The 27,825-nt window shown below is 47.6% G+C and overlaps 1 protein-coding gene across 4 annotated transcripts in view; it reads left to right on the top strand.

The window, feature by feature from the left end:
- The window catches only part of LOC140489334 (SH3 and multiple ankyrin repeat domains protein 1-like), a 431,419-nt gene that overhangs the window by 334,345 nt on the left and 69,249 nt on the right, over positions 1-27,825 (top strand). For all 4 annotated transcript variants that reach the window (XM_072588776.1, XM_072588774.1, XM_072588775.1 and 1 more), the window contains 2 exons: positions 10,471-10,553; positions 16,407-16,531. In XM_072588776.1, the coding sequence (XP_072444877.1) occupies positions 10,471-10,553; positions 16,407-16,531 (208 nt within the window). The remainder of the gene's footprint in view (positions 1-10,470; positions 10,554-16,406; positions 16,532-27,825) is intronic.

Below are 27,825 nucleotides of genomic sequence, written 5' to 3'. Positions count from 1 at the left end.
ACTTCAGGGAAAGATCTGGATGTATTGGTTACTACTGTCCCCACACTGGCATCTTTCCCAGGCACCCATTGGTAGTGGTCAGGAAGGAGCATGGTCTACTAATTCCTCACATGGTCTTATTGATTCTGGTCCTCACTGTCACGTCCCACACGGAATGTTGACTGTTTGTGGGAATTTGGCCACAAGATGGTCAAATGTTCTGCCTCAGGGAATCTGTATGCAGTGGGCAAAGAGCGTGGGCATGCATGTGGATTGGACGTGCCAAATTGCCCCATGATGTGCAGTCTAGGTGGGTTAACTGGGCTAGGGTGGAATTCCCTTCGGAGGGTTGGTGCAGACTTGATGGGCTGAATGGCTTCCATCTGCACTCTCGGGATTCCATGATTTCTGTATCATCCAGCCGGGGGTTGAGTGGGGAAGGGGGAGCACGGATGGAAATTGGGTCTGCACTTGAAAAGTGAAGGTCTTTCAGGACTGCGGTGAAAGAACAGGGCCTGAACTGACAGGACAGCACAAAGAGTTGGCCCAGCCCTGATGGGCCGAACGGCCCATTTCTCCTCTTCTGTGTGACTCCGAATGCTAAAGAAATTTGAAATATCTCGGCTCATTATCCAGCAGATGGGTTGCTGATCTTTTCTCAGTGAATCTCTGAGTGGCCTTGTACAACAGAGGCAGGGAACACAGCAGACAGTCATAGAATCTCAACGGTGTGGAAGCTGGCCATTGAGTCCACACTAACCCCCCCGAACAGCATCCCACCCAGACCACCCCATCCCTGTAACCCCACGTGGCTAACCCATCTAGCCTGCACATCCCTGGACACTACAGGCAATTTCCTATTGGCCAATCCACCCAAACCTGCGCATCTTTGGATTGTGGGAGGAAACCAGAGCACCCGGAGGAAACTCACACAGACAATGGGGAAAATGTGCAAACTCCACACAGGGTAGAATTGAACCCAGGTCCCTGGCACTGTGGGGCAGCAGTGCTTACTACTGAACCACCGTGCCAACTTAACGTTTCATCCCCATTTTAAAGTCAATCTAACTTTACCTCATTACAAATCGCTCTGTCCACATTTACAATAGAAAATGTATGTAAACACCACACTATAATTACAACATTTCACCAATAATGACACTGCAGCATCACCATGGGGATGACAGAACGGTACTCAGAAACTTTCAGCGTGGTCTCTTCAGTTGGAAATTTAGGGGGTTATAACAAGGTTCAGGAAAATTGTACGGATGAGAAATTTTTAGCATTGTGATCTCGGCAGCTGTAGTGGATATTCCGGCTGGAGTATAAATCTCTGTTGTGTTTTCTCGTGCCTGCTGACATTTCTCTCACTTCACTCTGAGCGTTGAAAAATAGGAAGCCATCGCATTCGCAAGAAAGAGCATCTACTTGTGGGGGGAAATGGAACTTTGCCAGTCTGAGAGGAGAAAAACACTTGCATGTGTACTAACCTCAAAACTTCTCCGAGTTTTTCACATCTAGCACCATCCCTGAGATCACTGCAATTCCGCAAACCTAGTCTATTCGGGAAACCATCGGTTCAAATGGATGTCAGTTTCCTGTTGATATTTTACCCAGCTGACACCACTTGACAGACAATGGGGCATCACTGGGTGGTCCCAGCATTTATTGCCTGTCCCTAGATGCCCCTTGAGAAGGTGGTGGTGGGCTGCCTTCTTGAACTGCTGCATTTTCTTTGCTGTACTTGGACCCACAATGCCCATAGGGAGGGAATTCCAACATTACGACCCAGTGACTCTGAAGGAACAGCAATATATTTCCACGTGTCCAGTTCTGGTCGCCCTGTTACAGGAAGCATGTTGTTAATCTGGAGAGGGTACAAAAGAGATTTACCGGCATGTTTCTGGGTTTGAGATATAACGAGAGACTGGATAGTCTGGGACTTTCTCTCATTGAAGCATAGGAGGTTGAGGGGTGACCTTATAGACGTTTATAAAATCATGTAAGTCGTAGATAAGGTGGATGGTAAGTGTCTATTCCCTAGAGTGGGGGATTTCAAGACTAGGGACATATTTTCAAGGTGAGAGGAGAAAGATTTATAAAGACACAAGGGGCAATTTTTTTTAATGCAGAGGGTGGTTTGTGTGTGGAATGAACTTCCAGAGGAAGTGGTGGATGCGGGTAGTTAAAATGTTTAAAAGACACTTAGATAAATACATGAATAAGAAAGGTTTGGAGGTATATGAGCCAGGACCAGGCAGGTAGGGCTAGTTTAGTTTGGGATTATGGTCAGCATGGACTGGTTGGACCGAAGGGTCTGTTGTCGTGCTGTGTGACTCGATAGCTCTTAAGTTAAAAATCACACAACACCAGGTTACAGTCCAACAGGTTTATTTGGAAGCACTAACTCTCGGAGCGCCGCTCCTTCATCACGTGGTGAACCGAAAACTAGTGCTTCCAATTAAACCTGTTGGACTAAAACCTGGTGTTGTGTGATTTTTAACTTTGTCCACCCCAGTCCAACACCGACACCTCCAAATCTATAACTCTAAGTCAGAATGGTGATGACTTGGAGGGGAACTTTGGTTGGTCGTTCACTGGGATATGGGTCATTATTGTCCATCACAAGTTGTCCTTGGGAAGTGATAGTGAATCTTGAACCCCAGCTGCCCCATGGTTTCAGTGCCTCCAGGGTGCTGTTAGAGAAGGAGTCCGTGACTTCAACATATCAGTGACAGTAAAGGAATGGGGGATGTGTTCCCAAGTCAGGATACTGATTGAATCCGAGTGGAAATTCAGAAACGATGGATATCCCATACGTCTGCCTGCCCCAAAACCTGGGAGTTCCCTCACTGCACCACTCCATCAGCCCGACTCCCTTTCCTTCTTCATCACACTCCGTAATAACTGACCTCTTTGGCTGAAGTTCGGGTCACCTGTTACAGGATCTCCTTAGGTGAAGCTTGTGTGTTGGGTGGGGGGGGTGGAAATTATAGAGGTTTATAAAATCAGGAGAGGCATGGATAGGGTCAAGAGACAAGGTCTTTTCACCGGGGTGGGGGAGTCCAGTACCAGAGGGTATAGGTTTAGGGTGAGAGGGGAAAGATTTAAAAGGAACCTAAGGGGCAACTTTTTCACACAGAGGGTGGTGCCTGTATGGAATGAGCTGCCAAAGGAAGAGGTGGAGGCTGGTGCAATTACAACATTTAAAAGGGATCTGGATGGGTATATGAATAGGAAGGGTTTAGAGAGATGTAGGCCAAATACTGGGAAATGGGATTAGGTTATCTTACGATATCTGGTCAGCTTGGATGAGTTGAACTGAAGGGTCGGTTTCCGTGCTGTAGAACTCAATGATTCTATAACTTGGTGTCAAATCTTGATTGATTGTTACGACTGTGCAAAGTGCGAGAACATGACACCACATTAAAGCAGCTATATAAATGCAAGTTGCGTTAACGCAGGGAATTTATGGCAAGCCATTTGTGCACAGCAAGATCCCACAGGTGGTAATTGGAGAAGCGTGGAAAGAGAGCCAATGGAAGTTAAAGAAACAAGGTCCTTGAATTTCCGTAGCACCGCCACTATCTCAGGATGTCCCAAAGCACCTTTAGAGTAATTGTTATTTTCAAAGTGTCACATTTGCAGGAAAGAGAGCCTCTAGTTTATGCACAGCAAGCTCCCACAAACAGTGATGTGATCCTGAGTAGATATGCTGTTAGATTTTGATCGGGGGATAAACATTAGCCAGGATACAGCAGTCAGCTATCCTGTTGTACAGGGAAGGGGTCTCACAGAATCTGTTACGTCTATTTAGGAGAGACCTTGGTTTAACGCCTCTTACGGAAACACTCACCTCAGATGGTGCAGCGCTCCTTCTGCAGAACGGCTGAGGGAAAGCCTGACTTGTTTATCAGTAACTCAGCCAATATGGTCAATGCTCAGTCCCTTCTGCACTGTCACACAGTGGCAACACACCAAATCTGCTTTGATAGCACCTTCCAAACCTGTGATCCAGAAGGACAAGGGGATGGCAACACTATCTTCTGCAAGTTCTCTTCCAAGCCACTCACCATCCTGACTTGGAAATACGCCACTCTTTATTCACTCACTGATTCAAAATGTTGGTACTTTCTACCGAGCGACATTTCTGTCATGGGGCCCTGGGGAGTGTTCAAAGGAGATTTTTGAGAACGATGCCAGGAATGAGGGATTTTAGATACAAGGAAAGTTCAGAGAGATTGAGTTGGAGAAGTGACCTTATTGAGATGTTCACAGTTATGAACAGTTTTGACAGGGTAAAGAAGGATATTCTGTTTGCATTAGCTGGTATGTCAATAACTTGGGTCACAATTTCCAAACTGTCAAAAAGAATAAATGGGCAGGAGGCTGGAAGAACACAGCAAGGCAGGCAGCATCAGGAGGGACAGGCAGGAGGCTGGGGGAACACAGCAAGGCAGGCAGCATCAGGAGGGACAGGCAGGAGGCTGGGGGAACACAGCCAGGCAGGCAGCATCAGGAGGGACAGGCAGGAGGCTGGGGGAACACAGCAAGGCAGGCAGCATCAGGAGGGACAGGCAGGAGGCTGGGGGCACACAGCAATGCAGGCAGCATCAGGAGGGACAGGCAGGAGGCTGGGGGAACACAGCAAGGCAGGCAGCATCAGGAGGTGGGGAAGTCGATATTTCGGGTGTAACCCTTCCTCAGGACTGGGGGTTGGCTGTGGGGGAGCTGCAGATAAAGGAAGGTGGCGGGGATAGGTGAAGACAGATTGAGGTTACAACCTAGTTGGTCAATGGGAGGGGTTAGATCCGCTTGGTGACAGGGAGCAGTGGAAGGGAGGGGGAGGGGGGAAGGGAGTCGGGGGTTGGGAAGAGAGCTTATTTGAAATTGGGGAACTCAGTGTTGAGTCCTCCGGGCTGTAGGCTGCCCAGGTGGAAGATGAGGCGCTGCTCCTCCAATTTGCAGTGTGGTTCAATGTGGCAATGGAGGATAATGGCACTGTCAGCAAGAGAGCTCAGAGTGAGATCAGGAGAAACGTCTACATGCAGAGAGTTGTTAGGATTTGGAATGCGCTGCCTGGGAGAGTGAGGGAGGCTGATTCCACAGGAGGTTTCAAGAGAGAGCAGGATATATATCCGAAAGGATTGAAGTCAAAGGGTTGTGGAGATAGGGCTGGAGAGTGCGACTAGCTGGGTAGCTCTTTCGGGAGCCAGTACAGACACAATGGACCAAATGGCCTTCTCTGGACTGGAATATTCTATGATTCCAAGACACGGACCGTAATGTGTCTGTAATCAGACCCATCAACCCCTTCTCGAGAATAAACAGGGATGCGTATGACTCGCTGGCCATACCTTGATGCCAAAGCCTCTGGGCAAACAGTACCAGAACACAAAAACACAAGTTACTGGAAAAACTCAGCAGGTCTGGCAGCATCTGTGGAGAGAAAGCAAAGTTAACGTTTTGGGTCGAGTGATCCTCAGAACTGATGGTAGCTAGGAACATGTCCATTTATATGGAGAAGATAGGGTGGGGGGAGGTGTAATGAGAAAACGATGGGTGGGGATAGAGCCCAAAGGCAGAGAAGAACAGTTGGACAGACAAAGGAGAGGGTAACAATCGGCCTGGGAGAATGAATGGGTACTAATGGGGACTGTTAGTGGGTTGTATGTGTAATAGCAGACCATGTGATAACAAGGCCCGGTGTGGGGCAGTTGGGGTCAGGACATGGGAGGAGGTGCCTCAAACCCTAAAATTGTTGAACTTGATGTTGAGTCCAGAAGGCTGTGGAGTCCCTGAGTGGGAAGTGAGGTGCTGCCCCTCCAGCCTGCACTGAGTATCACTGGGGCACTGCAGCAAGACTGAGGCAGAGATGTTGCCCAGGAAACAGGAGGTGTAGTGGCAATGTCACTGGAACAGTAAGCTAGATGCCCAGGCTGTATTCTGAGGACATAGAACAGGCTGGCTTGTAGAATTTAAACTCTGCAACTCCGTAATGGTGACCATGACAATTACCACTAATGTCTTTTAGGGAAGGAAATCTGCAGTCCTTACCCAGTCTGGCCTACATGTGACTCCAGACCCACAGTGATGTGGTTGACTCTTTACTGCCCTTTGGGTAATTACGGAATAGCTGATGCCTATATTCCATTACAGAACACAGAAAACTTAACATAAAGGCCTGGAGGAGGTTTAGCAGATGGGTTTTTATAACTGATGATAACTGTCATGGTCACCAGTACTCAGACAGGCTTTACTTCCCAAAGTTATTAATTGGATTTACAATTCATCAGCTACTGTGTCAGGATTTGAACCTGTGCCTCTCCACCGTTATCCTGGGCGTCTCGATTATTAATCCAACAATATTACCATAGTGCCACCATCACCCCGTCTATGTAGCACTGCGTTTCTCAAATTCAGGCATGTTGCAAAACACACTGCATTATTTAAAGCTTGGATTCTCAGCGTAGACCTCCTTGTTGTTCTCTCACTCACTCTCTCACTCATATTCACTCACTGTCTCATTCTCACTTGCTTTCACTCTCTCTGTCTCTCTCACTCTTCCTCCCTCATGCTTTCTCTCTCTCACTCACTCTCTCTTTCTTTCATGCTTTTTCTCTCTCTCTGACTCACCCACTCTCTCCCCCCTCCACTGCCTGTCTCTCATGCTCTCTCACTCTCTCTCTCTTTCATGCTTTCCCTCTCTCACTCACTCACTCTCTCTTCCTCCTCCCCACTGTCTGTCTCTTATGCTCTCTCGCTCACACTCTCCCCTCCTCTCTCTCTTCCTCCTCCCCACTGTCTGTCTCTTATGCTCTCTCGCTCACACTCTCCCCTCCTCTCTCTCTCCCTCCTCCCCACTGTCTGTCTCTTATGCTCTCTCGCTCACACTCTCCCCTCCTCTCTCTCTCCCTCCTCCCCACTGTCTGTCTCTCATGCTCTGTCACTCACTGTCTCTCCCCTCCCCTCTTTCCTTTCCCACTCACTCTCTTTCATGCTCTTTCCCCTTTTCTCTCCCCCTCCATTGAGATACTGCGTAAAACTGACCTCTCCAGTGGAGTGATGGGTCATCTGTTCGAATGCCTCCCTGTGTGAGTTGATGTCAAATCTAGTTTGGCGTGTGCTCCCCTGGCAGGGCTTATGATGTGCCACTAAGCTCAAGACTCGACATGAATGCAAGTTGTTGTTGTTGAGATTGGGGTACTGCAGAATACCAGGCAATGCCCCATATGGAGGACTGTGTGGAGAGAGAACGAGTGGGAACGTTGGAATTGACGATATTGTGTGTCTTCGCTTCAAAGTTGACATCCTTTGCAACCCAGATCATCATAGAATCCCTACAGTGTGGAAACAGGCCATTCGGCCCAACAATTCCACACCACCCCTCCAAAGAGTAACCCACCCAGATCCATTCCCCTACCTATTACTCTGCATTTCCCTCTGACTAATGCACCTAACCTACACATCCCTGAATACTACGGGCAATTTCCCACGACCAATCCACCCTAACCTGCACATCTTTGGAATGAAACTGGAGCACCCGGAGGGAACACATGGGGAGAATGTGCAAACTCCACACAGCCAGACACCTGAGGTGGGAATCGATCCCGGGTCCCTGGTGCTGTGAGACAGTAGTGCTAACCACTGAGCCACCGTGCAAGGGTGGGGAATAAATCAATGAATAAAAGCAGTGATAATTGGAAATGAAGATGCAGCTCATACCAGAGCGCTGTTGTGAGATATAAAAGACAAGTTGAACCACAATACAACATTTGCAAGTTTTCCTGGTTTCCTTTTAACCTTCCTGGAAGTCGGAAGTTGGAAAGGGTGGTGGGAGTCTAGTGGAATTAGGACCTCGCATCAGGCTTCCATGTTAGAGACTGATAGAAGCTAATTGGTGTGGTATGTCACATGATGAGGGGTGTGGCATGGTGGCTCAGTGTTCACACTGCTGCCTCGCAGCACCAGGGTCCCAGGTTCGATTCCACCCTCAGGTGACTGTGTGGGGTTTGCACATTCTCCCCGTGTCTGCGTGGGTTTCCTCCCACTGTCCAAACGTGTGCAGGTGAGGGTGGATTGGCCATGGGGAAAATTGCACATATAGTGTGCTGGCTAGGTGGGTCAGTCATGGGAAATGTGGGGCTCCAGGGGTGGGATGCTCACCGGAGGGTCAGTGTAGACTCAAAGGGCTGAATGGCCTGCTTTCACACTGTAGGGAATTCTATGATGTGAATGTTTTTGCCCTTACGATGGCTGTAGTGGAAAGAAAGTTAGTTCGATAATGGCAGCTTACTGTCAATAATGTTGGGCCCCATTTGAGAACAACGCACAGGCAACATGTTAATAGATCATTGGCAGCTACTGGGGTCTGAGGGTGGGAGATAATGCTTCTTCTGTTTTCGAAATTCAACTTCAAGAGTGAAGTTCAATTTTAATTTTGCAACTTTGATGAAAAAAAGGGGTCCTGGGGGCGTGGTTGGAAGGTGAGACCCTTTTTCACCTGCTCCCTTTGAAACCTGCTGCTCAGAGTGTTGGCATAAATCCTGGGATTAGGCTCCCGGCCTCTCACTGAGTGTATTGATTAAGTGCGGGGACAGAAAATCGGATTGTGATGTGAGGATGTCCACTTCAGGGAAAGAATGAAAGAACAGGATGTTCAAATCGTAGAATCCCCACAGTGTGGAAGCAGGCCATTCACACCATCAAGTCCACACCACCCCTTTGAAGGGCATCCCACCCAACCCCTGTGACTCTGCATTTCCCATGGCCAATCCACCCTAAAACACACATCTTCAGACTGTGGGAGGAAGCCCACGCACCCGCAGGGAGAATGTGTAATCGCCACACACAGTCTGGATTTGAACCTGGGTCCCTGGTGCTGTGAGGCAGCAGTGCTAAACACTGAGCCACCATGCCATTCTATGTTGCTCAAGGGCAGGCAGACATTGAGAATTTTGCAGCATAATGAGATTTGTGTGTCCATATATTAGAATTGCGAAAGGTTAGCAAGTATTTTATGGGCGGTACGGTAGCTCAGTGGTTAGCACTGCTGCCTCACGGTGCCAGGGACCTGGGTTTCATTCCACCCTCAGGTGACTGTGTGGAGTTTGCACATTTTCCCCGAGTCTGCGTGGGTTTCCTCCTGTTTTCTCCCACAATCCACAGATGTGTAGGTTAGGGTGAATTGGCCGTGTTAAATTGCCCACAGTGTTCAGGGATGTGTAGGTTAGGTGCATTAGTCAGGGGTAAATGTAGAGCAGTAGGGGAATGGATCTGGGTGGGTTACCCTTTGGAGGGCCAAATGGCTTGTCTCCACACTGTAGGGATTCTATGAGCTCAGAAAGCAAGTGGAGGATTAGCTTTTCTTTCACAAGGAGGATAGAATGGGACAGTCTTGCTAAAACAGTGCAGGGTGTTGGTGAGGTTACATTTGGAGCCCTGTTTGATCTCTGTACTAAAGATTGAGTGTACTCTGTACACTCAAAGCATTTCATAGAAGGTTCATTGGACTGATTCCCCGGGTGAAGGGCCATGTAGAAAGGTTGGATCTGGACTCAGTGGAGTTTGAAGCATGGGGCATGTTCCAATTGAAGGCAGTATGATATTGAGATGCCGTGCCAGGGTATCTTTGAGGTGGATGTTTCCCAAGATGGAGAGGGATTTGTGAGGATTGTAAGGAGGTCAGTCAGCTGGACTTAATAAAATCTGAGTTAATGAGTTTTGAGAAGATTTGTGGCTCAGGTTGAGGTTCTGGATGTAGTTTTGCTCGCTGAGCTGGAAGGTTCATTTTCAGACGTTTCGTCACCATACGCGGTATGTTTATAAACATATAAATAGAAAGCAGGAATCATCAACAGTGCTTCATATGGAGGCTCACTGATGATGTTAGCTAGCATGGTGACGAAACGTCTGAAAATGAACCTTCCAGCGAGTAAACCTACATCCAGAATCTGAGTTCCCTGATTGGGACTGTTAATCTGTTCCATTCAGGGAGCCCTGGCTGACAGAAACGAACAAGAGTGTCAGAGGTTCTGTTCACTCTGAGAGCTGGCTCTGAGGGAGCTGGATCAGTGTCAAGGACTCTCCCTGTGGAAATAAAGGGTGACTTGGTGATGGGATACTGGCCTCCATTGAGTTATTTCAGGACCCAGAACTAGTTTACTGATAAGAGATTTCCCACTTAGAGCAGAGATAATAAGGAACTTTATCTCTCAGAGGGTCGTTAGCCTTTGGAATTCTTTCCCGGAGCAGGAACTGGGGGCCATTGGATGTATACAAGGCTGGACTGTACAGATTCACTTGGGTTTGGAGGGGGCAGACAAGAAAATGGAGCTGAGTCCTCAGTCAGATGATCTTATTGACTGACCAATGGATGGGCTGAGTGGTCTTCTCCTGCTGCTATCCCTGGTGTTCTTGTGGCAAGGCGGATGGAAAAGGAATTTTTTGCAAGCTCTGTAATGCCGGTTTTTGCTCTCTCCCTTTTTGCAGTGACTACATCATTAAAGAGAAGACAGTCCTGCTGCAGAAAAGAGACAGTGAAGGGTTCGGTTTTGTGCTGCGAGGGGCGAAAGGTAAGACTGGACAGAGCGGTCATTATCTTCCTCTGCGATGCCACGCACGCTGTTCTGGCTGGGGTGCCACACGCAGTTGGCAGAGCGAGGGGCGGGGGGGAGGAGCAGATCGAACGCGCCCTGAAGGGGTTGGGGGTGGATCAGTCGGCCTCTCCCTCTTCTGGGGCATCAGTGGCAGATACAGGGCAATGCCACCGATCAAAGGAATGGGCCCCAGTTCATGGCGCAGTACAACAGCTGGCCCACAGTAGCTGTGCCAGCCCTTCGGGAGAGCTGCCCAGTGATTCCCTGTGGCTCTGTGGACATTTCTGTTTTGAATCTGGTGACCAGCCCTTCTGCAACGGGTAGCAGCTTTCTCCGCAGTCTCAAGGGAACCGGAGTAGGCCATTGACCCCCTTGAGCCTGTTCCACCGTTCATTTTCCTCCTCCCTCACCTTGCCCACCTTTATCAAAGCGCCTGCGCTGTTTCAGTCTCTCCAGTCACTTGGTGAAGAAGGTCCATGGGTAGTGTTCCTGCCTCTTAGCCAGCAGCCCTGGGTTCACGCCCAAACCCAAAACCCAATGGCCAAGGAAGGCCCTGTCAATGACACGGGGGTCAGACACGGTCAGTGTTGACCTGCCAGTCCCTCTGGCACACACTGTCGGTGGGCAGTAACAGCAGGGCAGATCCTGCTCAGACACGTGATGTTGGAGCCTCTGTGGTCAATGTCCGACTGGGAGGAAAGGGTGTGTTACCACAGCAACCCAGATCCCTCTCCCAAGTGAACTGTGACACACAGTCTCCTAGAAGAATCTTCCAGCTTCCCAGAACTTGGAACGTCGCCATCCCTGGGCAGATTTCCATAAAGCTCCTGTGCACCCTCCCCATGGCCTATTTATCATTTCTGACCATGCTGTCTGGCTGGGGCCTAGGTAGGGTTTAGCATCTTGGCATATTGCTTTGTAAGCGGATGTTTTTATTTGGGGGATGCTGGCATCATTGGCGTGGTCAGCTGAGACCCTTCGGCCCACCATGTTGTGCTGAACATGACACCAAATTAAACTAATCCTGCCCTTGGTCCATATCCCTCCATCCCTTGTATGTTCATGTGCTTGTTTAAAAGCCCCTTATACGCCCCCATTGTGTCTGCCCCCCCCACCACCCCTGGCAGCATGTTCCAGACAATATCCCCAATATTTCCTCACGACAGGCAGGGAACAGAATAAGGTCGTGGGTTCATCAGCCTATTCCCCAGTAACTCCCCACGTCAGTTACCAAACTCGGAGTAAGTTGCTGCAGATGCTGGAATCTGTACTGAGAACACAAAATGCTGGAGATCACAGTGGGTCAGGCAGCATCCATGGAGAGAGAGCAAGCTGTTCATCTAGACTCGAAATGTTAGCTTGCTCTCTCAGTTACAAAGCTGCCTACCTCAGCCTTGAATAGATTCAACGAGGCAACCCCCATTGCTGTCTGAGGAAGAGAACTCCACAGAGCAGCCAACCTCTGAGCAAATAAAATCACTCCCTTCATTGAGAGTCCAACGTTGTTTTAAACTGTCTCCCCGAGATCGGAACTCATTCATGAAGGGAAAAATCCTCTCAGCGTCTCCCCTGTCAAGACCTCTCAGCACTTTGTGCATCTCAGTAAGATCACCTTGTTGTTCTTCTGAACTGCAGTGGGTACAGACCCTACCTGCTCATCACCTCACCTCGATGGCGCGGTGGCTCAGTGGTTAGCACTGCTGCCTCATAGCACTGGGGACCCAGGTTCGATCCCAGCCTCGGGGCGACTGTCTGTTTGGAGTTTGCATATTCTCCTGTGTCTACATGGGTTTCGTCCGGATGCTCTAGGTTTCCTCCCATGGTTCAATGATGTGCAGGCCAGGTGAAGTGGCCGTGTTAAATTGCCCATAGTGTTAGGTGCATCAGTCAGAGGAAATGGGGCTGGGTGGGATACTCTTCGGAGGGTTGGTGTGGACTTGGTGGGCCTGTTTCCACACTGTATAGAATCAAATCTAATCTAATCATAAGACCAAAGCCCTTCGTCCCAGAAAATGACGCCGAGTGAACTCTCTCTGAGCTGCCTCCAATGCAGCTGTACCCCTCCTTAGAGGCTTAGTGCACTCACGGAGCTCTGGACAATATCACTGGGGAGGGGCTAAGGAATGGGCAAACGCCGAAGGAAGGTCAACTACACAGGGAACCTGCTTCATGTGGCATTGGTCTGGGCGTCTTCCAAGTGGGGGTAGGGTAGAGCACTTGGGAACTAGCAACCCATGCCAGTATCACCCCCTTCCCTCTGGCACCAATGCTAATTCCACGGGAAGGATTTGTGGGATATCTAGGGAAGAATTCAGCGGAATTCTGGGGACAGGTCATGGGGAAAATGCGGGTTATTAGACCAGCTGCGATTTCAGTGAATGGCGAAGTGATGGGCCGAATGGCCCACTTCTGCTGCTGTGTCATGTGGTCTCACGTTCGGTTGAAATTGGGGCCAGCCAGGAGTCTGGTTAAGGCCACGGCTGGTGACTGGCTAAGCTGGCATTTCTATGGCAGGGTGTCTGCGGTGGGTGATGTGTGAGTGACCGTAATGTTGCCCGTGTGCGCTGAGAATGTAAACAGTGGCTGGGGATCACAGAACCACAACCGTGCTGGGGAAGTCAAAACCTTTCGTCTGGCACTTAGCAGGGCCCACGAATCCCAGACGTTACCCCATCGCGCATCTCCACCAATCAGAGCAGCCTTGCCTTTTCATGAATTTGAACAAAAGCTGGGCCCCCTGCCGCGCTCTCCATGGCAATGTCTTGACATGTCGGAATCCACTCGCCAACCAATCAGCACCTTGTTTCCACGCTGTATAAATTGTGAGAATCAGAGAGGTCTACAGCTCAGAATAAGGCCCTTTGGCCCATCTGGTGAAGGGCTTGTGTCCGAAACATCGACTCTCCTGCTCCTCGGACGCTGCCTGACCTGCTGTGCTTTTTCCAGCGCCACTCTCTCAACACTGATCTCCAGCATCTGCAGTCCTCACTTTCTCCAGAGTTAAAACAAACACCTAACTATTCCAATCCCATTTCCCAGCACTTGGTCCTTGGCCTTGTGTGTCTTGTCAAATGCACGTTTAAATCCTCCTCAATTTATTGAGGGTTTCTACCTTTCCCACCGTTACAGGCAGTGAGCTCCAGATTCCCCATCACCCATGTTTTTTGTTCACGTCGTCTCAAAACCTTCTGCCCTGGCCTTCAATCCTGCAACCTTGGCAATGAACCGTCCACCAAGGGGCAATGTTTCTTCATGTCTACCCTATCTGTACCCCTCATAAATTGCTCCAAGGAAAGCAACCCCAGTTTTTTCAATCTCTCTCTTCAAAACTGAAACTCTCCAGCCCAGGTGACATCCTTGTAAAACTCCTTCTCTACCCTCCCCAGAGCTATCAACATCCCTCCTATAATGTGGATTCCAGAACTGCACGCAATGCTAGCTCACAACGTTGCCTAGCCAACTGTTTAGATGATTAGATTTGGCGTTCTTGCATCTGTCCTATCGAGGGCCTGTCTCATGTTCCGGCGATGACATTATTGAGAGTGCGTGCAGTGAGGTGATTTTCAGTTTATGTTTGTGATGAGAATAGATTCATGTGGCTTTCTGAACAACATGTGTGGAAGCAGGCCATTCGGCATGTTGTGTCCACGTTGACTCTCTGGAGAGCATCCCCCACCCACACTCAATCTGACCCATCCATTCCTTGTAACCCTGCCTTTCCCACGGCCAATCCATCAACTTGCACATCCCTGGACACTACGGGGCAATTTAGCACAGCCAATCCACCCTAACCTGCACATCCCTGAACACTATGGGCAATTTAGCATGGCCAATCGGCCCTAACCTGCACATCCCTGAACACTATGGGCAATTTAGCATGGCCAATCCGCCCTAACCTGAACATCCCTGAACACTATGGGCAATTTAGCATGGCCAATCCACCCTAACCTGAACATCCCAGGACACAATGGGACAATTTAGCATGGCCAATCCACCCTAACCTGAACATCCCAGGACACAATGGGACAATTTAGCATGGCCAATCCGCCCTAACCTGAACATCCCTGAACACTATGGGCAATTTAGCATGGCCAATCCACCCTAACCTGAACATCCCTGAACACTATGGGCAATTTAGCATGGCCAATCCACCCTAACCTGAACATCCCAGAACACAATGGGACAATTTAGCATGGCCAATCCACCCTAACCTGAACATCCCAGGACACAATGGGACAATTTAGCATGGCCAATCCACCCTAACCTGTACATCCCTGGACACTACGGGCAATTTAGCATGGCCACTCCAGCCTAACCTGCACATCCCTGGACACTCAGATTTAGCATTGCCAATCCACCTTAACCTGCACCTCCCTGGACACTATGGAGTGATTTAGCTTGGCTAATCCACCCCTTCCTGCACCTCCCTGGACACTATGGAGTGATTTAGCTTGGCTAATCCACCCCTTACTGCACCTCCCTGGACACTATGACGTGATTTAGCTTGGCTAATCCACCCTAATCCACGTATCCCTGGAGTCTCAGGTTACTCAATGTTTTTGCATTCGTTCATGCCACTGGCTGCACGAGTGAAAGGACAAACGTGCAGACCAAGGGAACTGCTGTGTAACCCCCATCAGAGGCCACCGATGAGCACATCCTTCCTTAATTCCGAAAGTCACCTCAGTTTGAGAATGTTCAGGTCCACATTGCTGCTGGGGAGAATAGGGAGCTGGGATGATGACACCAGGAGCATTTCTGAATATGGGGTTCACACACACGTTTTGTGACAGGGTTGTTCTACTCCTGATCCAATTGTGCCATCCCCGTTCCTGAAGAGAGGTTGATGAGGATCATGTGGACCTTTTCTGTATCTAACACTTTCTCAAGGACAAGAATGAATGCTGGCCCAGTGAGTGATGCTCACTTCCCAAGAATGGCTGAACAAAACCCTTCTTGTTCTTCTCCTGGGTGTGTTTGATGAGAACAATGTAGAGGAAGCTTTACTTGCAGTTTAAAAGAGTAGAGGAAGCTTTACTCTGTATCTAACCCCGCGCTGTCTCTGTTCTGGGAGTGTTTGATGGGGGGCAATGTAGAGAGAGCTTTACTCTGTAGCTGACCCCAAGCTGTCCCTGTCCTGGGTGTGTTTAATGGGAACAGTGTAGAGAGATCTTTACTCAGTATCTAACCCCATGCTGTCCCTACCCTGGGGACAGTGTAGAGAAAGATTTACTCTGTATCTAACCCCGTACTGTCCCTGTCCTGGGAGTGTTTGATGGGGGGCAATGTAGAAAGAGCTTTACTCTGTATCTGATCCTACGCTGTCCCTATCCTGGGTGTGTTTGATTGGAACAGCGTAGAGAGAGCTTTACACTGTATCAAACCTTATGCTGTCCCTGTCCTGAGAGTATTTGATGCGGGACATTGTACAGAGAGCTCGATTCTGTAATTAACCTCACGATGTACCTATTCTGGGAGTAATGAAAGCTAAAACACAAAAGATTCTGTACTATTTTGCTGAGCTAAAGACTAACAGAAAAGGAAGTAGCAAAAGTAAGAACACATCACGATGTAACTAGAAAACTCTGTGACCTCCAGGCCAGGAGATACAGTGGCTGATGGAGTGGGTGGTGTCTATGTATGTCTTTTCTTCCATGTACAGTATGTGTTTTCATTTTCACCAAATGTCCGATTGGGAGGTGCTCGATTCCACAGCTGGACTTGGCTAAAGTGCCAGGACTGAGCAGATCCTTTTCTGTCCCTCCCGCGATGCTGTGGGGTAATGGAGGTTTCCCAGTGGGACTGAGTTTGGTTTTCATGTCCTTCCAGCCCAGACACCGATCGAGGAGTTCACCCCAACGCCAGCCTTCCCCGCTCTTCAGTACCTTGAGTCAGTGGATGAAGGAGGAGTGGCATGGAGGGCGGGTCTGCGGATGGGCGACTTCCTGATCGAGGTGAGTACCCACTTCCTCTGCCCTGGTGATTGTATCTGGCTTTTCCTTTGCTGATTGTGTCGGAGTTGGGTGGCCACTGTAACAAAGCTTTCGACCATCGGTGAAAAGCGATGTGTCGCAGTTCGTCATCAGGATACTCATGCAAGACTGCCCCAATTTCCAAACAATCACAGTGATTTATACTACAGGAGATGATTGACCAAATCTGATTGGCCTAAATATTGCTATGGAGGAACTATAGGCTCCTGAGCTTGTGGGTAATACATGAAGATGTGACAAGGTGGCTCAGTGGTTAGTCCTGCTGCCTCACAGCACTAGGGTCCCAGGTTCGCTTCCAGCCTTGGGCAACAGTCTGTGTGGTGTTTGCACATTCTCCCCGTGTCTGTGTGGGTTTCCTCCCACAATCCAAAGATGTGCAGGTTATGTGAATTGGCCATGCTAAATTGCCCGTAGTGCAAGATAATGGGTCTGGGTGGGTTGCTCTTCAGAGGGTTGGGGTGGACTTGTTGGGCCGAAGGGCCTGTTTCCGCACTGTGGGGAATCTAATCTAATCTTGAACATATTTGTGTTGTTTTCAGAGAATGGTTTCCGGCAGATGGATATCTGTAGCTTTTAGTGAGTGTAATTGAGTGATTTGACAAGCTTGGTTGACTATCTTAAGTTGGTTATTGATGTAAGAGCGACTCTGCCTGCTGTATGGCCTTTAGAGTTCAAGGGTTTGGCTTCTGGATTAAGTTTTGACCTTTGCTTTCTGCGAGAGAATCAAGCTGCTGCCAACAATGAGGCACATCGTCTGTGACCACAGGCTGTACAGTTTTAATGAGATACAGAGGTGGCAATGTCCGTGGTTGCAAAATGCACTAAGCATCCAAATCCCACTGGAGCAGTTTGAGAGATTTGGAAATGGAATGAAAAAAATAATTGGAACGAGTAAAAGTGGGCCAAAAAAATTCCCATGCTTGTTGTTAAGAAGCGATAGTGGCGTCATGGTGATGTTAATCTAGAGGCCCAGGCTATTATTCTGGGGATGTAGGTTCAGATTCCACCTTGGAAATCTGGAGAAATTAAACTCAGTTATAGTAAGAATTAAAAGCTGGTTTTCGTAAGTGATGACAAAACTCATCAGTTGCTGCAAAAGCCCTTGTGCCTCACGGCTGCCCCATACGGGCAAGAAATTCACTCATCCTTATGACTGCAGACCCACAGCGTTGTGACTGAGTCTTGACTTTGAAAAGCCATTTAGCCCCAAGGGGTGTTAGGGGGTGTGCTTGTGGAGATAACAGACGCTCGGCAACTATGCCCCCGTGAAAGAAGTTTTAAAAAAAAACTCCACTGCCTCACTACTACTTTGTATGTGACTCCAATCCCACGTCAATTCAATTGACTCAACATCCTTCATAATGAGCTGCTCACTATCAAGAGTGCCACGTGGACTCCGCACAGTCAGCTTGTAAATCTCACACCGGGCACAGTGCCAACATTGCCCACAACACTCTGAGTCCGACAATGAATGAAACACACCAACAGCGGTTTAATGTGTTACAGAACTGCAGCCTTCAGTGCCAGTCTATCTTTCCTCACATGAGTGACCCAGAATGATTCACAGTATTCCAGCTGCAGTCTGACTGCAGCCCCGTACAGTTTAAACAAACCCTGCCTATTTTTGTAAGCCATTCCCTTCAAAATAAAGGCACCGGGCAGGTGGAATTCAATTTCAATTCTCAAATTTGAAATAAAATGCTAGTCTCAATAATAATTACCATGCAGCCACTGAATCATTGTTAAAGCCCCACCTGTCCTCATTTAGCGAATAAATCACTGCACCCTTAGCCCGTCTCCAGAGCCACAGCACTGCAGATGACTCATAACTTGCTCCTTCCATGTCCCAGCAAGCCACTCTGTTTTTGGAGCTCACTGCTGAAGGAGGATTGGAGATGGGGAATAAATAGGCTCTGCCAGAGATGCTCCCATCCCTAAAGTGAATAGAGCAATTTCTCAAGGAGTTAGAGATGATAGCATGGGTCAGGGGTTGGTGTGATTGTGTATGGGTGGCAGGCCTTTACCACAGGTCGCTGTCCCCAACACCTTGATACACAACAAAGGTTCCTGTAGGTAATTGGTCAGGCAGCACTCTGAGACAGGAACGTCTTCTGGCTTTGTGCGTACCATCTACAAGAGGCACCACAGCAACTCCCCAAAGCTCCTTAGCACCTTCACAAACTCTACCGTCTGTGATTATTGTGTTTCACCTGATGATTGGGCAACACTCTGAAAGCTTGTGATTTCAAATAAACCTGTTGGACTATAACTTGGCGTTGTGTGACTTCTGACTTTGTCCACCCTGGTCCAACACCGCCACCTCCATACCATGTCCCTTGAAGCGTTTAATGTCCAGAGATCTCAGATCACTGTCTTCAGTATACTCAATGTCTGAGTTTCTACAGCCCTTTGGGCTCCCTGTGAGTGACGATATTCTGCCTCATGTCCTTTGTAAATGACTTAGCTTTCATTCTTGGCATGTGCCCCAGTTCTAGATCCCCTCCTTCCCCAAATAAGGTACACCTCCTTCCTATAGGGGCAGCACAGTGCTCGGTGGTTAGCCTTGCTGCCTCATAGCGCCTGGGACCCAGGTTCGATTCCAGCCTCGGGCAACTGTCTGTGTGGAGTTTGCATGTTCTCGCTGCGTCAATGCGGGTTTCCTCCGGGTGCTCTGGTTTCCTCCCACCATCCAAAGATGTGCAGGTTAGGATGAATTGATCATGCTAAATTGTCCATCGTGTTCAGGGATGTGTAGGTTAGGGGCATGAGTCAGGGGTGAAACTAGCGAGCAGGAGTAGGCCATCTGGCCCTTTGAGCCTGCTCTGATCTTTCTCACGGACTCAGCTCCACTTCCCTGCCCTCTCACCATAACCCTTAATTCCTTTACCGTTCAAAAATCTATATATCGTTCCCTTAAGAACATTCAACGGGAAGCCTCAACTGCCTCACTGGGCAGGGAATTCCACAGCGTCACCACCCTCTGGGTGAAGAAGGTCACCTCTCATTCTTCTAAACCCTGGACAGCACAGGCTCAGTCTTCGCCAGTCTCTCCACATTCAACAGTTACATCATTCCAGGGATGAGGCTGGTGAACCTTTGTTGTGCTGTCTCAATGATAAACACATCCATGTTGAGGTAAAGGCACCAAAACTCTATGCAGGACTCCTTGGTATGGTCTCACCAAGGCTCTCTACCAATACAGCAAGACCCCAACGGTGAGGAGGGGTGAATAAATACCTGAGGCTATACCAATGACTCAGTAGGACTCTATTGAGTCTCAGCATGTGCAGGAGACCTGGACAGGAAGTAACATAATAAGCTTTACCCAAAAGAGATAGAGCTATTGTACTTTAAAGGATCTAGAGGAGGCCATTCAGCCCTTCAAACCTGCTTCAGTATTCATTTAGATCAAGGATCATCGACACATTGGCTGTATCTCCTTTCCTTGGTTTCAAATACCTGAATATTCCTAGCCAACAAAAGTCAGTCAGTTTCCGTTTTTACATTTTCACTTGACTCCCAGAGTTGGAATAATTTTTTTTTCTTATTTATTTGTGGGATGTGAGCATGGCTGGCTGGTCAGCATTTATTGCCCCTCCCTAGTTGCCCCTTGAGAAGGTGGGGGTGAGCTGCCTTCTTGAACTATTACAGATCACCTGCTGTGCGTTGACCCACAATACCCTTCGGGAGGGGGACTTTGACCCAGCAACAGTGAAGGAACAGCGATACATTTCCAAGTCAGGATGATGAGTGGTTTGGAGGGGAACTTGCAGGGGGTGGTGTTCCCATGTATTTGCTGTCCTTGTCCTTCTAGATGGAAGTGGCTGTGGGTTTGGAAGGTGTTGTCTGAGAATCTTTGGTGAATTTCTGCAGTATATCTTGTACATAGCTGCTACTGAGTGTCGGTGGTGGAGGGAGTGGATGTTTGTGGATGTGTTACTAATCAAATGGGCAGCTTTGTCCTGGATAGTGTCAAGCTTCTTGAGTGTTGTTGGAGTTGCACCCATCTAGGCACATGGGGAGTATTCCATCACACTCCTGACTTGTACCTTGCAGATGGTGAACAGGCTTTGAGGAGTCAGGAGGGAGTTACTTGCCAAAGTATTCCTATTTTGAGGGAAAGCGTCCAAAAGATTTTCACTACTCCTTAAGTGTGAAGAAATTATTCCTTTATATTTCTCATGATCTGGTTTTATTTAAAGTTTAAAGACATAAGCTGTTAGTAAGAGTCTAAATAAAAGAAAATCCTCTGTCAGGTTCCTTTGATTGACAGGCCATCTGATGTAGGTCAAAAAAAACTTTACCATCTGTGCAGTTTTAGTAGAGGTGAAAATGTGTTGCTGGAAAAGCGCAGCAGGTCAGGCAGCATCCAAGGAACAGGAGAATCGCTTATGCCCGAAATGTCGATTCTCCTGTTCCTTGGATGCTGCCTGACCTGCTGCGCTTTTCCAGCAACACATTTTCAGCTCTGATCTCCTGCATCTGCAGTCCTCACTTGCTCCTCGAAATTTTAGTAGAGGCCCTTGTGTTGATAATTGTTATGAATACTTAGCTGAGTTTGTCTCGTCAGTGTTCTGAGTTCATTGCTTGCCTGTTTAAAGAGGTCATTCAATGGGACGTCTGAAAAGAAATATAGAAAATAGAAAATAGGAGCAGATGAGGCCATTTGACCCATTGATCCTCCTGCACCATTCAGACTAATCATGGCCGATCCCCTCTCTCAGAAACGTTTTGAAGTTCCCTTCCTGTACCCAATTGATACATCCAGCTTCTAGAAATCTATTTTTTTCTTAAATATTATTCAGTGACCCAGTTTTCAATGCCTCAAGTGGTAGAAGATTCCATAGGTTCACTGCCTTCTAAATGAGGAAGTTTCTCTTCATCCCAGTCCCGAAACTCTGACCCTCCCCTTCTAGACTAACCCCTCCCCGCCCCCTGCAACAGAGGAAACATCAATTCCTGCACCCAATCTGTCCAACCTTGTCAGAAGTTTTTTCTTAAAATATATTTTTTTATTTGAAAGAAATGGGAAAAAAAGTTGACTATTACAACAAATAGAAAACCAAACAATTCAAGCCAATGGAAAAGAAATCCATTAATTATATAGATAAGTAATTAATAACTAACTAAAAGAAAGGGAAATCATAACAATAATAATAATGATGTTAGCACAGCTCTATGAAACAAAGCAATAGCCCTCGGCCATTGAGCACCTCAATTTATACATATTCATATGTTTGTAGTTCCTCCCCTCTGGATACCAGATTCATTACATCGAATTGCCATGGTTATATAAAGGCTCTTTTTAGTATGGCGGACAAATCTGTACCCAGGTAGTCCAAAAAGGGCCGCTACGTCATATAGAAATTCTCAGTTTTATGGTGCACCATACTCATAAGAAAGTCCAAGGGGATGTGCTCCATTACTAGCTTACGCCAGTCTGCCAGCCCCAGGGGTTTTTCCAACACCAAGCCTAATAGAATGTTCTTTCGGTCACAAAAAGTGAGGACACTGAAAAGCCTGTTTTTTTGTGTGCATCTAATGAAAGTGAATTAACTAAAGCCAAGAAAAAGAGGAGATACTGATCCATGTCCACCTCTGTTCCCAAAACCTTCTCTATTTCGCCGACCACAATGCTCCAGAATGCCCGCAGTCTGTGGCAGGACTAAAGACAACAAGTAAGCATGCCCATAAGACCATAAGACATAGGAGTGGAAGTAAGGCCATTCGGCCCATCGAGTCCACTCCGCCATTCGATCATGGCTGCTGGGCACTTCAACTCCACTTACCCGCATTCTCCCCGTAGCCCTTAATTCCCCGAGAAAACAAGAATCTATCAATCTCTGCCCATGCTCACTTTACATTTAGGGCACGTTGTAGAAGCTCCCGCTTTAAATTTAGCGAGGCGGTCTGGGGCCAGGTGGATCCTGTGGAGAATCTTCAACTGCAAGGTGAGGGTCCTGTTGCAAATCGAGATCCTTCTTACATTTTCCCAGATATCCTCCCATATTTCATAAGATATATCAACATCCAACTCCCTCTCCCAAACCTCACAGAGCCATTCGGTCTCATCTGAGGGACCTTCTCCCAATAGGTGATAGACATTACTAACAGAAAGTCTACCCTCAGTGCTCAACACCCTCTTCTCCATGTCGGACTATAAGGATCAGTTAGAAGTGTGGTCTCTTTTTGTATGAAGTTTCTAATTTGAAATAAACAAAAGAGGTCGCTAGTGAGCAATTCATATTTCTGAGCCAAATGGTTCAAAAACATCAGTATGTCCCCTTTGAATAAATCACCCAGGCAAGACATGCCCCTAGCTGCCCACAGTTTAAACCCAGAGTCCATCATCCCTGGCTGAAAGCTTGGCATACCATCTATGGGTGTCAAAAATGATGTTTTGGCAGTATTGCCCTTACTCTGACTCATTGCCCTCCACGCCTTGACAGTATTGATGATTATTGCGCTATGGCAGTATTCCTTAACTGTTCTCACTTTGTCTAAGAACAGCACGCTAGAAAGGGGGCGTCTCGCCTGAGATGCTTTGATGTTCCACCAAAGACTGCGGGTCATTCACGTAAAATAGCAACGAGCTTAACTGATAGTTTTTGATATCTGGGAGATCTTCTCCTCCCAGCCTGTAAGGTAACTGCAGTTTAGTCAGTTTAATTAGGGGCCACTTGCAATACCAGATAAAAGAACTAAACTAGCCAGTCAGTCTTCTAAATATTTGCTTACAATAGGTGGGGCCGAATGTTCATTTTAATGAGGGCTATCTGACCTAACCAGGAGATTGGAAGTTCCTCCCATCTCTGAAGGTCCTGCTTGGTTCTGTCGAATAAATGGGCAAAATTGGTTTTAAATAGCCGATCAAGAACAGGAGTTATACATATATGTAAGTAGAGAAAGCCCTCCTGCGACCATATAAAGGGAAATAGAGATCCACCCTCAGGATCAGGCACTCTCAGGAGACCACCCATGGGCATGTCCTCTGATTTCACATAATGGACCTTATAACCTGAGAAACCACCAAATAGATTGATGCATTGTATCAGGTGTGGCACTGAGACTCTTGGGTTTGATAAGAAGGCAAGAACATCATCTTCATACAGTGCGATCTTATGTGACTTCGTCCCCATTTCTGGAGCAGCTATGTTGGGATCCCAACATATTGCTGCTTGAAGCAGTTTGATCACCGATGTGAAAAGCAGTGGCGACAAGGGACAGCCCAGTCGACTGCCCCTACAAACATTGAAATTGCTTGACTGTATGCCATTGGTGAGAACCGCGTCAGGAGGATCACTATAAAAAACCTCTCCCCATCTGATGAAGGCCTCACCCAATCCAAACTGCTTCCAAGTGTGACAACGATATGGCCACTCGATCCTGTCAAATGCCTTTTCCATATCTAAGGAGATCACCAATTCCTGTACCAATCGCTGGTGACATACTTGGATCAAGTTAAGTAATCTCCTGACATTATCTGTCGATCTGCGACCTTTTGTGAACCCAGTCTGGTCCTCCTTAATGATGGAGGTCAGTACAGTTTCAAGCCTTAATGCCAGAGCCTTGGATAGGATTTTGAAGTTGGCATTCAGAAGTGAGATGGGCCTACAAGAAGCACAGTCCTCTGGGGCTTTCCCGAGGAGGCCACAACTATGTGAGTCATTAAACATAACTAAGCATCGGCCCTGACAATATACTTATAATTTCCTCATAGAACTCACTGGGGAGCCCATCAGGACCCAGTGCCTTCCCATTGTGGAGCTGCCTCACAGCCTCCTGCACCTCTTGCCCTGACAATGGGGCGTTGAGAAGAGACTCTTGTTCAGGGAACACTCCCAGAAAGTGCAAATTCTCAAAAGAATACTCCATCCTAACCCGCCTATTCTCACAACTTTCAGACTGGAAGAGTTCACACTAAAATTTCCAAAATACTGCATTAATCCTTTTAGAAACATGGGTTAAATTTCCAGTGTACTCCCTGATCGAGGTAATAGCTTAGGGAGGGACACTCCTTTTCCTGGCAAGATGCGCTAAGTACTTGCCCGGCTTATCCCCATCTCAAACAGCTTTTGACTCGCAAATGGCAGCTGCCTCTTAGCTGTCCATGTGAGCATGGAGTTCAGCGTAGACTGAAGTGCTGTGATCCTCTGCAGTTTAACCAGCGAGAGCCTGTCAAAGGATGTCTTTTCAGCAACTTTCAGATGCGTCTCGAGCAAGCGTTGCTGCTCACGCATCTGTCGCTTCTCATTGGCTGAATAGAAGATAATCAACCCCCTAGCATAGGCTTTAGCTGTTAGGTGAAGGGTTAAATGTAGGGGAATGGGTCTGGGTGGGTTGCTCCTCGGAGGGTCAGTGTGAACTTGTTGGGCCGAAGGGCCTGTTGCCACACTGTAAATAATCTAATCTAATCTAATCATAACATGATTTCCCTTTCATAAGCCCATGTTGCATTTATCTAGTCCTGTTATGTCATTATCACAGCCTTCATAACAGACTCCCGTATTTTTCCTACTACCGACATTTGGATACCTGGCCTGTAATTTCCTGATTCCTCTCTCCCTCAATTTTTTAAAGTTAGAAGTCACACAACACCAGGTTACAGTCCAACAGGTTTATTTGAAATCACAACCTTTAAGAGCATTGCTCCTCTGCCAGGTTACCTGATGAAGGAGCAGCATTCCGAAAGTTTGTTATTTGAAATAAAGCTATTGGGCTGTAACCTGGTGTCATGTGACTTCTGACTTTGTCCACCCCAGTCTGTCATCAGCACCTCCACATCACCTCAATTTTTAAATAGGTCATACTTGCCACTTTCCAATCGACCTGGGCTGATCCAGAATCTTCAGAATTGGGGAAGGGGATAACCATGGCTTCCAATAATTTACACGATCATCTTCTTTAATCTCCTCAGATGGAGATTATCGGGCACTGGAGGTTTTCAGTCCTGTTAATTTCTGCAACACTTTTGTTGAAAAAGGAATACAAATTTCCTTCCATTCCTCATTCCTACTGGATATTTGGATCCCCAGTTATTTGTATCATCTTCTGTGTAGATAAAACTAAAGTAGTTGTTTAATTGTTCTGCCATTTCTTGATCTCCATTGTTTGTTCTCCATTGTTAATGCTGCCATTTCAGATTGTAAGGGGCACACATTCATCCTTACCAATCTTTTTCTTTTATAGAAGCTTTTGCATTTAGCTTTTATGTTTCTTGAAAGTTTCTTGAAAATAGTCTACTTTTCCTCTTCTAATCAATTTCTTGCTCCTCTATTGTTGAATACTATGCTGCTCCCAATCTTCAGGTTTGCTGCTTTTTCTCAGAACTTTATATGATGACTCGTTGGATTTAATGCTGGCCTTCCTTCCTTTGATGGGATATTGTTCCAATTCACCATCACACTTTTTAATTAAGTTACTCAATTTAACGTGGCCAACTCATATCTTCAAAGTTTCCTTTGTTTAGATACAGGACCCTAGTTTCAGATTGGTCTACTCCACTTTCCATCTCAATGAAAAATTCAATTATTTTATGGTCACTCCTTCCTAAATTAATTAAAAATGCTTCTCATTCCAAAGTACCAATTCCAGGATAATTCCTGAGTTGGTTCCTCAACGTATTGGTCTTAAACAAAAACCTCTTGTACACCCTGCAGGAATTCAATTGCCACAGTATAATCTTCTTGTAAAAAAAAGGGATTTGTGTTTGTAGGAGATTAGCCACTTGACATTTCAAAGCTTTGAATGTGTTTCATGAATTGTAGGGTTTTTATTGCAGTGTGAACGAGTGATAGTTGTAGTAAACGATTAAAAGTTTATTTTCTTTCATTTCCATTGGTTCCTGAGGCATGCCCATGATGGATTCTGGAAGAGTGGCTATGGAGGTGGCAGTAGAGGGCAGAGCAGTGGGCATGAGTTGGTATTGAGATGATGCAAGGAGTGTGCAGGCATGGGTTGCCATGGAAGTGACAAGAAAGATGGAGAGGGGAGGTGGGGGCTGGTGAGATGGAGAAGATTTAGGAGTTTTGAAGACAATTGGGATGAACCGGCCTTCTTGCCAGCCCAGCCTGGATGTCACCTGGATACCTAGGATCCATCTCCAGCGTCAACAGGCCAAGCCCAATCCCTGTCCTTCCTCTCCTTCCAACCGCTGAGTCCACAAGTGTTCCCACTTGAGCTGCCGGCCTTGACATCGGAAATCCAGATCATTCTGTCCATTCCTTTGTATTCCATACATTAGGGTCAAAGTGCAGCCACTAAGATGGACTCCTGCCGAAAGCAGCCAATCCCTTCAGGCCGGAAAAAAAGGGGGAAGGCGGAAAGATTGGGGCAGCAGTCGTCCTGTGAATGAACATTTGAAAACATCTAAAGATACACGACTCTAAAAACACAGGGGCTGATTACTCCCACTCACACAATTGTGAAGTTTTTAATTTTGTTTTTAAATGTGAACGGGTGAATTTGTAGGTCTATTAGCAGGAGTGTTGGAGATGGGAGGGAGGGACACCGTACATCACAGAGGAATAGCCCACAGGTCTTTGCCCATGTAGACTTTATCACAGGCAAAGTGATGGAGGGGCCTTGCAGAGGTGCCACTGTGTCGGGGGAGAGAGTCAAACGGAACTTTGCAGCTGGTGACAGTGGAATGCGATGAGCAGGAGGGTGCAGGTGGCACCTCACCAGGTCGATCAGCCGTGCATACTCACTCTTGGGTGTCATCTGTGCAGTGAAGGTGTGAATAACCTCCCTGTGCTCTACAGCACATGAGTCTCTACCCCCAGCCTGACAACAATGAGTAATAACACTCCCCTCACCCTGCCTTTCCCCCACCAGAGTTAAAGTGGTAGAGGCCAACACCTTCCTCCCGAACCCAAATTTACCTGGACCATCTCAGACTCCTCCCTCCCCTTCCTAGACTTCTCCATTTCTATCTCGTGCGACCGAATCAACACGGACATTTACTATAAACCGATCGACTCCCACAGCAGCCTAGACTACACCTCCTCCCACCCTGTCCCCTGTAAAAATGTCATCCCATTTTCCCAATTCCTTCATCTCCGCCACATCTGCTCCCAGGAGGACCAGTTCCAATACCGAACAACCCAGATGGCCTCCTTCTTCAAAGACCGCAATTTCCCCCCAGACGTGATCGACGATGCTCTCCACTGCATCTCCTCCACTTCCCGCTCCTCCGCCCTTGAGCCCCGTCCCTCCAATCGCCACCAGGACAGAACCCCACTGGTCCTCACCTA

This window comes from Chiloscyllium punctatum, chromosome 18 (genome assembly GCF_047496795.1).
Source record: "Chiloscyllium punctatum isolate Juve2018m chromosome 18, sChiPun1.3, whole genome shotgun sequence".
In the NCBI taxonomy this organism is placed as follows: domain Eukaryota; kingdom Metazoa; phylum Chordata; class Chondrichthyes; order Orectolobiformes; family Hemiscylliidae; genus Chiloscyllium; species Chiloscyllium punctatum.
This window is presented reverse-complemented; position numbering and strand designations above follow the sequence as displayed.